The sequence below is a fragment of the Amia ocellicauda genome, chromosome 6 (assembly GCF_036373705.1).
Source record: "Amia ocellicauda isolate fAmiCal2 chromosome 6, fAmiCal2.hap1, whole genome shotgun sequence".
In the NCBI taxonomy this organism is placed as follows: Eukaryota; Metazoa; Chordata; class Actinopteri; order Amiiformes; family Amiidae; genus Amia; species Amia ocellicauda.
In genome coordinates this window covers 16,747,769-16,762,590 of record NC_089855.1, presented here as the reverse complement: position 1 = coordinate 16,762,590, position 14,822 = coordinate 16,747,769, and the positions used below count along the sequence as shown (strand labels likewise).

General features: G+C 35.7%; 1 protein-coding gene across 11 annotated transcripts in view; it reads right to left on the bottom strand.

Moving 5' to 3' along the window:
* dmd (dystrophin) overlaps positions 1-14,822 on the bottom strand; it is a 631,463-nt gene that overhangs the window by 311,524 nt on the left and 305,117 nt on the right. For all 11 annotated transcript variants that reach the window (XM_066706366.1, XM_066706368.1, XM_066706373.1 and 8 more), the window contains 2 exons: positions 11,163-11,357; positions 3,223-3,395 (listed from right to left, as the gene is read on the bottom strand). In XM_066706366.1, coding sequence (XP_066562463.1) covers positions 3,223-3,395; positions 11,163-11,357 — 368 coding nt within the window. The remainder of the gene's footprint in view (positions 1-3,222; positions 3,396-11,162; positions 11,358-14,822) is intronic.

The following is a 14,822-nucleotide window of genomic DNA, read 5'->3' as shown; positions in this document are numbered from 1 at the left end:
TTTCTTTCAGAAGCTGTCACATAAATACAGTGATCTGCTTTTGTCTACAGAAATCTGTGTATATCCTCCGTACCCTCAAATTGAAAAAGCAAAAATGTAAAGACTGAATATATATATATATATATATATATATATATATATATATATATATATATACACACAGTACATTCAGAATAGAAAAACAGGAATTTGGCTCCTAGCAGATACACACTCCTCAGCTGAAATGGGACTGAGCCCTTCATTAATCACAATGCTACAGACCACTGACTTGGTGACAGATATCTTATTATTCATTCAGATGTAACTATATGTGTGTGACGTCTGAAAGTCCCAGAGACCAAAAATAAATACACAAAATGAGGCTCCGATAGTTATTTTTCCATTTATTCATTTCACAGGGTGTACAGTAGATGTACTAGTTTTAAATCTTTTTAAATTTACCTATAGGTGGAAGATTTGTCTGTCACTAGCACAGTTTTAAGTCTGTTCTTTGTCCTACTAAAAGGTATTTGAAGATTTATCTCAGTGAAACTTAAGAACTGCAGGATTACTTGTCCTCTCATTCTACTGTATTTAGGAATATAGATTGATTGATTACATTTTTTTTGACAGCTCTAAAAATAACATTTTCATTCACTTTCAGATTTACAGTGTCTGTAATGATTAATATTATCGCATTTGCCTCATCTTTCTGCTTAAACCCACATTATTACAATATTTCTTTGAGCTCCAGTCCATGTTTCAGACATGTGGTTTCAAGCATAGTGTAACACCTTAAGGAACACCTTTTGGCTACTACAACCACAATTTCAGATAGCTGTCCAGTGTGAATTGAAACTATGAAGCTCATGACTAAATACCATTTTCTGGCATTAATGAACACAACCACTTAAGTCCTACTCCTTTAAAATAACATGTTGCTGCTGAATATTTGTTGAGAAATTAACAATCAATGAAACTGTACATGTGCTCCTTGTAAATTTATTTTTGCTTTTGTGCGCTCCCACAGTGGGGATGTTACCTTACTGTCCCCCACCAATAGGGACAGTACATCACAAACTGGGCATTATTCAAACACCCAGAAGCATTCAACATCACCCTGCAGTAGAACACTTCCACATATATGCTTTATTTCTCTATGATGTGAAATGTTTCCTTGGTTGAATTCCCTTCAGATTTTCAGACTTACTGTGTCTCTTCTATCTGCAAAGGCTAATTAGTTCAATGCAAAAATCTTTAAGTTGTCATTTTATTCTTGCTTTACACTTCAGTCTTGAGATCAGTCAAGTAGTGCCATTATAGAATGACCTTATTTTACAGTGGCAAGCACAATTAATACATTATTCTACTCTGGGTCTTACCACAATTTAATAAGGCCAGGACTGGCTAATCAATAGTCGACAAGCACACCTACGTTTATTTAGTGAAGGGAAATTTGATTTTAAATGCTGTGCATACCTTTAAATATGTCCCATTATCAAAACTACAAAGCTTTCACCAGGCAGATTAACATTATAAATGTGTTAGAAGGAGTAATTATTTTAAATTATAGAAATTATTTTATTGCACTGAAGCATAGCCAGATCTCACTTGAGTGGCCTCAAAATTGCATTAAGTCAATTTAGATAAGAAAACAAAACACATACATAAAATTCCAATTCATTAATTTTTGTACTTAAGTTTTTACTCTACCTATTGCTCACTGTTCAAATCCAATAGTTTGCCTAAATTAGACAATAAAACATATTATGCATTGCTAATTTGTTAGCTGGGTGAAAGTCATCATACATTGCAGAATATTAAAGTCTTAACTTGGGCTGTTAGATGGGTGACAATTAATTTGCAAACAACACAAGTTGTGAACACTCAGTTGAAAGTCTTCCAAAATGCATGACATAGATTCATTTTATTTTCCCTAGAAAGCTTTTTAAAAATAAAACAATTTAACATCTAGTAATACCTAGTTATTATGAAATATATTATGAACTGGTTTCCAATTCTAACACCAGGTAGCAACCATTTAAATTGCCCTGAGTTTTTTTTTTTTTAAAACAATACACACATCTGGACCATATATATATAATATTATATATTTATATATGTAAATGTTAGTCATTTCGCAGTCTACGGGGGTAACTAGGCATCAATAACTGGCATTAAGAGTCAACAAGACATAAGTTTAACATCTTCTGACTGATGGTACACATGGAGGTAACTTTTTCTGAAAAGCACACAGTGAGGTATGCTTGAACTTCCCATCAGAAAGCCCTTAGGCCAGCTGCACTTTATGTGGTGTAGAAACACTACAGAGCCAGTGCAGTGGGGTTTAATGATAATTCAGGGCAAACTAAAACACTTTCAGCAAATATCAAATATATGAAAAATATGGATGTGAACTCCTTACGTTATAAAATAAAACACTTATTTGATTCTACTTTTAAAAACAACATTGATTATTCTGAATCCTGTACGTGCAAGACAGATATCTAGAAATAACTAAAAATATTTATGTATGCTATTTTTCCAGTGACAATTGCTATGATATAGCTTTCATTGCAGTGCTCCCAGTGTGTAGTAAAAGGCATCCTAGGGCAGGCACTTTCAGGGTATCAACATCATCCATTTTCAGTCAATAAATGTCTGTCTAGCCGAGCTATGATTTACGATACAATATGAAGACTGAATTTCAAGATAATGCAGGTCAGGCTTCTGTTATCATTGAAAAATACTCATACTTTCTTAACTCTCCAAAGACATACTGCATAGATGCCCTGCCTTTATTTAACCACAGGTAGAAGACAGATGGTACAGTGTTTAATATGGTATCTGTGAAGTATTTCAGAAAAATATTCAATTATAAGACAAATTCCTAAAACCGTATGAAAGGACTGTCTTAAATGCCAATAAGACTCAATGCTATGTATAAATCCTGTTATGGTTACATCAACTGAACGTCCAACAGCACATTTACACAGCAGCAATTAAATACTTTAACAAAAGGAAATTAATTGGTATTGTAGAATAACTGGTTCGATACATTCTTTACACACTCTAGCAGCAAAAGTAAAATTATATATATATATATATATATATATATATATATATATATATAGAGAGAGAGAGAGAGAGAGAGAGAGTAAGGTTCACTTTTTTCTGAAACTTTTTTGCTCAAATAAATAAAAATGACAAATTAAGAAACTTTAAAGGGGTGTTGTTACGTACGCCAGCCTGTCCCTGTACAGCTTGTTCACTTTCTCCCAGTTGGTGTCGAGATGCCGCACAGACTCCTGGATCTGGTCCAGTTCCACCGCTGAAGCATTCTGGACGACCGCAGACTTCTTTCTCTGAGCAACGTCCACTGGGCCTGACAGCTTGCTCAGACTGACCTTTGCATCCTGGGAGACAAACCCACACTTAATAAACTCATGTACACTATGACTACTAATACAAACAACCTTTCATGGTGTATTTAAAAAAGAAACAAAACAAACCAACTAAAACATACCACAAGGAACCCATCTATTTTTAATCTTAGTCCATTGACCAGGCTATGAAGACTTTAATTTCCCCATTATAATAGGGGAACTGCACTGGAACATCACACTTCCATTATAGGGAAATAGGACTGTTATTTAAATCAATGCATATGGGTTTGATCAATGAGCATTTCAGTATAGGCTTTGGAAGACCATTACATTTTATTTAGTTGTGCACAGTGTGCATCCTGACTGTGAACACACAGCCAGCCTGTGGTCAAAGCTCCAAAGATCAGAGCTCATAATTTATATGCCAGTAATAGCAGTGCAAGGACTTGTCTCTAAACCCTGTTGAAAGATCATATGAAAAGATGGCATTTTCCTGAGGGTTTCCCTTGACACTGAATGCACTGAAACAGGAGGTCCATGTTACTACTACACTGACATCAAATTAAAGCCTTTGTAATGCCTGGATTTGGGTGCTTTTTACTGGACTGGAATCAGCTCACATAGCTTGAAGTTGTATCCCTACATACACACTTGCATGCAGCTCACTTTCAAAACTGACACAGAGTAAGTCTTGGGCTTGCTTGGGCTATCCCTAAGTTATTTAAAACCGATTGTGCCGGCAGTAAACTGAAGGGAATATACTCACACTGATCAAACTGTGGCTAATTGTACCACTGCTTTTTTTTCCAGACACAATTTTTAAAATATATGATACATCAGCCCTGTATAACAATGTGTTTTTTGAATAAGGGTTAAATGGTGCTTGTAATTGTATTGTATTTAATGATTAGATTATCCTCACTCTCCCTTCACCCCCAGTCTGCTGTGCAACAGGTGTTCACAGTAATCAACTGGCCCTCATTTTCAGCAGCGAGAGAAGCTAGAGGACCACATTGTATAATTATGCTGCTTTACAAGAAATGTATTTTCTTTTAATAAGGATTTTTTTCCACATTAATTTGCACACATATCTCCCAGGATGAGGTGCCAATACAGGGTGGGCTGTTGCAGACATGATACACTTTAGCGCAAGACTAATTTACAGGAATATCATCTATTCCTGAAACTAAAATACAACTACAATAAATTATGCTCACAGAGAGACAAATGAGTCACCAGTTGATCATAAAAAATCACCCCAATGAACAACATTGCTTTAGATGACAAATTACGGGAAATAACAGTATAAAGCAATACACCTTATTAGTGCTCTATTCAAGAGAATGCTTTCTAAGATTTAATTTAGCTCTAGGCTCATCGTATTTACACTACTATAGCTGCCTAACACGATCTAAAATGAGACAAGTATAATTACAGCTCAAAAGAGGGACACAATTATATAAAATATCCATTCAGCTCTGTCGCATGAAATGAGATGATTGATTAACTTCCTTTGGCCAATGTCCTTCACTTCACATAATAAGTGCTGGCAAATGCATCTCATTTATTAAAGTCAAGGATTGCAATGAGAAAAGGCCATTCTATCTAGATATTCCTTGAAGATCTTCAACTGTTTAACCTTCTGTATTAATGCAAAATGGAGGGGAAGAAAGACACACTGATTGTATAGTATCACGCAGTATCTAAGCAGCTAAGATTTTTCAGTTTTGCATTGGTTTCTCTAACCCACGCCCCCGCCCCCGCCATAAGCTGTATATCTAACATTGGTTTCCTCAAAATTGTAGAACATCTACGTCTTCATATCAGTCTAAATTATCAGCTAAACAACTATGTCGTGTTTTGAGAAATGTATGTAAATCTGTAGTCTGAGTTTACAGATTAAATATTAGTAAGCAGCAGTAGGCATGTCTGGTTATGGATGATGCATTTCATCTCCCGCATAAACGAATTCCTTATAGTAGACGAGAACAAGGCAACAGGGCAAATATGACAGTACATTATATAGGACATGCATACATTGAAAAAGATCATGACATTATGGGTTTCATGAACTATTTCCTTTAGAGGGGAAAAAAAAAGAGTTACTCAGTGTTAATTTATGTAGATCCCTGTCAGAGCTTCCAAGCTAAATTCTCAGTGGACATTTTAAGATCACAGCAAACGTGTCATACATTAGGGTCTGTCTATGGGGCTAAACGTGCAATGTATTAAAAAGTAGCATGGGTTTGACTCTGAGTTGATCTGGTACACCTCAAAAACTAAAAAGATCAGCATGGACAGGTAATAAAGAAAAAAAAAATCTTGTCATCCAATTCAACTGACAGTGGGAGCTTTTGTAATTTACTACAGTCTCCCATGCAAATAACACATTACTTGAAGTTTTCATTTAACAAAAACAAAATCTAATTTCATTTCATTTTTATTTATTTATTTATTTATTTTCAACTCAAGATTACCGGAGGAAAACAAACATACATTCATCTGTTGCATCAGTTATAACACAACCGAAACAATAGTGCAATTAAATGTTCATTTTAAAAGCATGATTACTCCTGCATACCATTATGCTTTTCCATTGTTAATATACTGTCAACAATTCCATAGCTAAATAGTTTATTTAGTTCTTGTTTTAGCTCCTATTGCTGTACTCCACAATATGTGTAGTTCAAGGAACTTGGATTTAAATATATTAAACTAGGTCTCAGTTTCTATGATATATATCTTTGCTCTGACAAGGACAAATAGTACAATGTATAATAACCAGTTTCAGATAATTTCATAATGCTGCAGTGGTAGCTGAAGCTTTTAATATCATGTGCTAGAAAAATAAATGACATTTTCTGTCCCTAAGTGTTTAAATATATTTTTGATATTCCTTGATGTTATTTAATATATTATATTCAGTCGAGAATAAATGGTGACGATTCCAGTTGATTGAACATTAACGTTGATTGAGTTAAGACAGGGGTATGTACACTTTAGACTTTTCTCAATAGCAGAACAATTGCTCTTTTATGAAGGCAACATTTTAAATAGAGACTTTTTATTTAATGGGGGAAATATTGGAAATGATTGATTTCAGTTGCCTGTTTTCTCACTTCTGATGCTGCACAGGAAAAGTGCTTTTTTCTTATTTCTTTGTCTCTTATTTCAATTATTTAAATGCCATTGACACTTCTACTGTCATGACAATGTTAAGCCTTGCAACATGTGTATCCAGATCATTAAGGCAAAACTCCCTTTAACATAAAAGCTGTCAGTGAACATAAATAAATACATATTTTAAAAAGTCATCCTCAATTTTATGTCAACCTCCCTAGACAACTCACACATAGCGCCTATTCTACCAACCAGTATTCTCAACCACCAATGCCCCCCCCACCATCAGCAGCGACACAATTGATATAGGGTTTCGTTTTTTTTACTGCTGAGTATTGACAGTGATGAATGGTTTCACGAGGGAATAAATATTCATTATGATCTCTGATCAAAGATATCCCCTTCCCACAACCCATGAATGCACCAGACCCATTTGGCTGTTGCCAGAGATTTATCTGGAAATGGAGATGGACTGGTGCCCACAACCACATCTCATGACAATTTAATAGTCCAGCTAAATTAAACCAACGGCTACACTTACTTGTAACCACAGCAATCAATATCATTAAAGTTGGTGTCAGCTATAATCATATTAGATATATGTGAGGGAACAAGTGATTAGTTGGGGATGTAAATCAGTCCAAGTCATTATGAGTCTACAGCTTAAAGAAAGACTAGCAGACAACCTTTCAATTGTTGAGTATCTGTTCCTTAACATCAATATTCCCTCACTAATCTTGCTCTCTTACTGCATCAAGGTTGAAATAAAAGTTTTCTTGAGGTTTTAATGAATGAATGAATGAATTTGCTTCGTTTAAACCATCAATTTACAGTGTAGGTAAAAGGGTTTTGCAATGCAATTATACGTTCTTACGTAAATTGGCATTTTGAAGCTCATACACAGGTGATCTATTTAATGAGGAAATTGCTTTAATTAAGCACTTGTGACTGAATGCAGGCCTCAGGAGGTAGACCTATATGAACAGTCATGTGATTACACTATTGACAGCTGGAAACCCAGTGGAAAATGACTCTGATTGCTTTGAAACAATAGTCACAACAGAGGAAACATTTTCCCAAGCTAGCTGCTTCAGCAAAGTGGTGTTTTCAGAGCACAGGCAACACGTTTTATGGTGTAATTAATTATAATCTTTTCAGCTATTAAAAGCCTGTGCATACTTTTTCAATTTCACAAGAAGTTCAGGTTTTGAAAAATGAATAGTCGTTGCTCGTTGAATACGTTTCTTTATTTTAGGTTCTGAATGTAGTGTATATTAACTGAGATTCACTCACATGTAAATAACACCTGCACCCGTAGTAAGCTTGTCATTTTGTGATGCACTTTCAGTAGCATAAAGAGAGGTGGTAACAGACTGCTGTTGAACATGCCAATACACTTTATCCCTGCCAAAGAATGATGCATAGAAATAGTCTGAAACAGAAATACTAATATAAATGTTAACAAGCTTCTAGCATTTTTGAGAAACAGCCACATAAAGCCTACCATGATATTATTACATGTGTAAATATTTTGTTACTATCTAATGTACCCAAGACATACCAAAGAGTGTTCTTCGGTACAGATAAAAGTAAGATGATTTCAATACCTTGTTCCATGAATACCAAACTAAGCTGCAGTGAAAATGACTCTTTACTGTGTGTTGATTGGGTTGTGGGAGGCACATTCAGCATGTCACCTTAATCAGAATTGGAAAGTTAAATTCATAGAAAATTAATTAGTGCCAGAACCAAAATACAGATTCCATATTCTCGGTCCAGCACTCAGCCTAAAACTGTATGGATCTAAGAGCACCCTCAATGATCCTCGGAATTGTCCATGTTGATATCTGTGTAGTGTGTCCTTAAGAATAGTAAGGAACTATTAAAACCAAAACATTAAAGAAAAAAAAAGCAAGCCTATACAAAATGTAATCAGATATTCTGCTGCCCTATGACACTATTAATATTTATAAGTTTAGAAATAGCTGTGTTTGAATATACTCACATTGCATAAGTTATTAACTCCTGTACTTATTATTCAGGATTTAGAAACACAGATTAGCCCAGCTTTAGGTCTTCCGATTTTTTTTTTTTCCTGCACATCTTCCCACAAGCTTTTAAAATGTAGTGTTATATTTAGTTACTGTTGTGTTTTTTATATCATATACTGTCACAGAATACATTGAAGTTTATTTGTTTGCATTTTTAAGTATTTGGCCAATATCACAGTAACAAAGGAATAATATATTTTTTTGTTTTTCTTCTTTAAGGTTATACATTTAAATATTGTAATTTGCAAGAGACCTTTAACATCTTGCCATTATTAGGTATACTGGACTAACCCAGGACGCAGGACTACATGAAAAACACAACTCCAAAGGAAAACTGCAAATCCTTAGCTTGATGGGAGATTTCAACTGGGATCTGGCAAAAATCAGGCAAGAAAAACACCTCCATCAACAACCTGTTTTATCATTTGTGATTGTTGGGCATGCCAACATTTGTTTTTAATCTGGGACTAACTGTACAACCTCATCAGTCATACGTTGCATGTCCTCATTAATTTAAATGACTGGTTTAATTTTACATAGCCAACCAAAACACAGCACAGCACACAGACTCATCCATGTCAATTGGATACAACAAACACCCAACTGTGAAACATCAACTGTTCTGCTGCCAACTTTTTAATTCCTATAATGCTACATTATAAACATACAAAATAAATAACTTTTGTCAACTTCCACAGAGTGCTTCTAAACTAAAAATGTAGACACAAAGAAACTAACAAACCATGTTACAGATGGTAATTACCCCAATGACTATCTGTTTTACAGACAATCTGCTGTCACCTTGCATTAAGTTAACACATGAAGATAACACACTTCAAGTGGTTAACCATGATGAAATTGCTAAGAAAACAACACATTTCTTTTAATCAGCTTAAGCAGTGCAAAATGAAGTTAAAACCAAACAAAACAAACTAAGACAAAGAAAGCTAGCTGTCCACTGCCACCCTTATAGCATTGGAAATCAATCGAAGAACAGAGGGCTGGGTTGGAAGCGGATATGTTAGTGCTGAAACAATTGAGTACATATAGGTGAAAGTCGTCTTCTTCCTCTCCAGGAACTTGCAAGGGTTTTAGTGGTGAATCAGGTTGAAATGATATAACTCGTTTAGTGAAAACTAAAAACTGACTAAATAAACATATATTTCATATATACGTAAAGTCCCATGCCTCGCACTGTTTTACAATACATATTATATATTCTTTATTATATACACATAAAGACCAAGACATTTTCATATTCTGTGGACAAACTTCTACCCTCAGACATCAATCCCCTGTATGACGGTCAGGTGAGCCTATTTCATGAAGATGTGCTACCTGTGCTGGTTTACAGGAGAGTGCTGCCAGCCATGTGAGGACAATCAATAAAACTCTTTGTCTTCTGCTCCTGAGTTATAAAGAGCATGAGGGCTGACTGCCAGGTCTCCTCATTTTCCCTGCCAAACCTTATCAACCTTGACCTGCAGACACCCTCCTCTCTCAGCTTCAAAGGGTAAGGCAGTGTTGACATTTATTCTCTTCAGGGCCACTGCCAGTCTGACTGAAGCAGGTGCCTTGTCATTTGTACTCATGTAACAAAGGACCTGGCTAAAAGACCACCTCAGCCTATCTGACATAAAATCCTTACAGCAGTCAGATCACACAAACACTGCCTGTGTTTATGCTTCAATGCCATGTTCTACACCCAGCACCCAAAGGTGTCAGCCTAACCAAGCCAAGGAAATATCACGTATTCAACCTGCGAGGAACATATAAAGGTGCGCTGGTCCATATACAACAACATGCTTGAGCAGATCTGTTCAGTTTTCTTAAGTGTATGATGTAACATCGTCTTTGCTGGATAGATAACAAATGGAAAACATATGTCTTTTTGTTAATCGAGTCCTTGTGCGGTATTCAAATGCTGTGGAATCACCTGTTGAAACCCTTGAATATAGTTGTAGTGGAATAAAGACTACAGGAGGTTTCTATGTGTGCTTTACTGGTCTCCGGGTTAGTGTGCGTAGGCTTCATGACTGGAGCAGACCACCCGTTTGTCTTAGTTGTTTCTTAAATACCGACTGGATAGACATTTTAGTAGTTATGAGAGTGCTCTTCAGTCATTTTATTAAAATTATTATTACATTGAAAATGCCACTGGAAATAAAGTGTTTGGCTCTTAATGGCCAAGAAGAAACATATTTGAGCTGTCAATGAGTATGTATGTATTAGCTATTACTTATTGTAATTATTCCATAATCTATAAATCCATTGAGGGAATATAAAAAGCCATTACCAGGATATATAGATGCATGACAAGCACTGCAAAACAACCTACAAGGCAAAATATTCATGAATTCTACACTACAGTCACATTGTAGAAGCATTATCTATGCTTCTATTCATCTCAAGTGTACAGTGCCGATATGAAATGCAAGCAGATTTCCTTTCGAGTCAAAACAGTTCTTATTTAAAAGTCTTATCCTTACCTTTCTTAACTTTAGTACGCTGTTGCAACATGATGTAACGCATTACCGCAATTGTTATTGTTTTGGTATATTCTGTCACACACAGTGCCGGACTCTCCTGTCTGTCTCTCTCTCTTCGCCCCGCCCCAAGCTCTCACCTTCAGACACTCCTCTTGTTTGGAGAGGTCATGGAAGGTCCCGGCCCAGTATTCGGGGGAGTTGAGCAGGAACTCGATCTCGGCTATGGAGTGCAGAAGCTGCCGCAGCTCTGCCAGGTAGGTAGAAGGCACATGAGGGGTCTCCACAGTCGATGCACTGCTCCTTACCATTTTCGTCTCCTCGAAAACTGTGTGCTGATGTAGATACACAAAAACATTTAAACTTGTCTCGCACAGGTAAACAGCATGGCATATATTTTCCTTTTCTAATCAAATATGGCCAAACACTTTTAAAATTAGTTTAAAATTCCAAACATCCTACTACCAATTCCACTCGCTGACATTTAAAAAAATGTTCAAAATGATTTTAATCACCATGCCAGCAGTATAAAGTTTCAAGGTGTTATTAGTTTCTATTTAGTTTTTAGTTTGCTTGCTTATTTTTGCTAAACCATTTAATGTTTTTTTTTCACCATGAAATATACAATGGGCAAATAAGTAAAAAGACTGGTGCAAACACCAATAAGCAGAGTAGGGTGGATGGATAGATAGATAGATAGATAGATAGACAGACAGATAGAAAGAATACACCACTATATTTGAATTTGAATATATTTGTTCTAAAACACCCATCGCTCCTTGGAAATAGAAATCGAAGGTCCTCTCTTTTCTGGGAAGATCAGACTATTTTTCTTACCCTTTGTTTTCTGCAGGTTACAATACACTGCAGGTGTGTATATGTTGTTATTAATCATGAAATTAAAACACAAGAGAAACTCCACAAGCCACTCTGCAGTGAATTTTCCACAAAAATATAAATTCCTGTGTCTGTTGATAATGTAACAATATAAAAATTGGGTTGCCTTACAATAACACTTTAAAGGTAATGGTGTTGACCTGGTTACCTGATTACAATCTGACTACCACTCAGTACAACATAAGTGAGAGTACTCCAGCTCACACGACTGGAGAAACTTAGGAAGCTGTGCACCTGCACTGTGTCATTTTTTTGCAAAGTTGAGTTCTGAAAATTTCCAGCTAGCCCGAAGGCACTGGAGTTGGCATGAAAAGGAAACAAGATATTTGAATGATACTGAGAATTGTACCGGTTAGAGTCTGCCACATATACTCCTCTATTTCCTTACATATTTCTCACTTCCCGCATATCCTGTTTCACTTGGTGCTCCTATTTCTTCTGCTGTGAATTGTATCTAGTGCTAACTTTTCCAGTACATACATAGAAAAACAGCTTTTGAGAATACTTGTCACTTCCCGAAGGGCCTTAGGGGTTTCACAGTTGCATGGTGCCATGGTCTATATTCCATCTGTAACACTGCTGCAATTGCCCTCATCACCTCCACTCATTGAGATTGTGGAAGGTTTTGTTTACAGATGTTTTCTTTGCTGGTATAGTTGCGATGAAAAACAAAAAAGGCATAAATAGAGCCACACAGAACACATACAATGTAATAGGATATTAAATAAGTAAATTCCCCATGACAAGAAAATGGTAATGATATGATCTACCCTTGCGGATGAAGGTGGGGGTTTATAGAAAGTGAGCAGAGGCAAATGTCAGCAGCAGATAAATTACATATATATATATATATATATATATATATATATATATATATATATATATATATATATATATATATAAAGCAGATAGCATTATCGCTTAACTTTAAAGCATGAGTTTCATGCAGCTGTTTCTTGAAGAATCTGGTTCCAAGTGGTTGGTTGCTTTGATCCGGACAGTTGACTCTGTGTGCCTGATTCATAGTTTTGAATTAAACTGCACTAAATGTATAGTTGTCTTCTCTTGGGTTGCACCCTACGCTGGTGCTGGAGAGACTGAATATAGTTAATTGTATAGGTCAACCTCAATCAGCAATTTCTAAAGACTGGAAACACATGTGAGTCATTGATTAATTAAGAAAGCCACTTTTTCACTTACGGGAAATGTAGTCCAAGAGGGCCTGAGTCTATTCATTTTTTATTTAACTCACCAAAACACCTGCTCAACATATTTAAATGAAATTTGTCCATTTATAGATTGATGTTTTAAGGGTAACCCATAAAACTTGCTGGAGTGGGGCTCCCCCAGACCAGGACTGGACACCCCCTACTTCCTCCTCGTCTTTTCTGTTATTTTCACTTCCTGAGATGTGAATGAGACTAAACTCATGACAAGCATAACTTTTGATTTGTTCTTGGTGCTCCAGGTAATCCATCTCATGTGAATCTCTAACACTATAAGACTGAACCAGCAGCACTGATGTGAGCAAAACGGAGAAAGTGTCTGATGTGGTTGCCATGAATAATTTACAAAAGCAGGCTAAGCGTGAGATTAGAACAAGATTGGACTGTGTGTTCTAAACCCAAGACTCAGTTCATTTGGAAATCACAGCAGAGAAAGAAAGCAGGTGCACCGAAGCGTAAATTAAAATAAATATATGAATAAATAAATAAATAGATTAGGTATTATTTGATGTCAGGGGAAGACATAAAATTGACTTTCATAGAAAAGATAAACTATTTTGGCATTATAGAAAAAATAAGTACTATATTCATATAAATACTAAAAAGACAAAACCAAAAAAGGCATCTACCACAGCACTTTGGGAAGATTCTTAACCTTTATAAATAAAATGATAGTGTGTATATAAGTGTACATGAAGAAGGTCAAAGAAGCATACATTATTTTGTGACAAAGATAAGGCTTTCATAGGATTCTGCATGGTTATAAAATGCAAGTAAAATTTGGTAATTGCATAACACTAAAAAAGGAATTTAGACTGAAATATTAATTCGGCTGTTTTTAAAAAGTATCGGGAACTGATTAATATGCTATCTGAATGTGTTGTGCCCCCCCACCACAGCTTGCAGACAGTAAGTGGTATTTAAGGAACTTCTTGAAGTGTTATAGTGTATGTAGCTTTATGTATCATAATGTCTAATTAAGAAAATGTAATTATTATTTTAAAACATATATTATAATAAGAGACCAGATATTATAGCTGCAAACCTGTTTCAGCGTTAAGTATGAATCATTCTGTTTTCATTGTCACAAACTGATGGATCTGTGAGTTTACAAATTTGTTGTCCAAATGTAATTCCACATAAGTAGAATGTTGTGACAACACAGTCACAGCGTTAACTGTTAGCTGGGAAATTCTCAATTTTAATTTGCTATTATGTCCACAATGTTCAGAAAAGTGTAGAAATAAAGCGGTGGGGATTAGTTTTCTGTTTTAAGATTTAATAATAATACTAATACTCATACAAATACCAATACTAATATTACTTTTATTTATTTGGCTGTGTACAATGGTCTCGTATTAGTCCTAAAGGAGTAAATGGGCAAGCAGTAGCTGTTCATCCATCATGGTGCAATTCCACAAGAGCCCCCTCACTTGGCAATTTCAGGTTCAGCCATATGGGCCATTTACCTGAGTGCTGTGCTGTAAACATTATGAGTCTGTCATGATGCAGTGCTGCACGCCGCATTTTGTCAGTGGATTAAATATAATAGTGTTGTTTTTTTCCAGTTACCATACTAATACCGAAGGTTTGACATATTTGGCTATATTTCAATGGGTTGTGTGGAAAGGCACCAACTTGGGTGAGAAATGATCTCTTTATGGCTGTCATAGTATT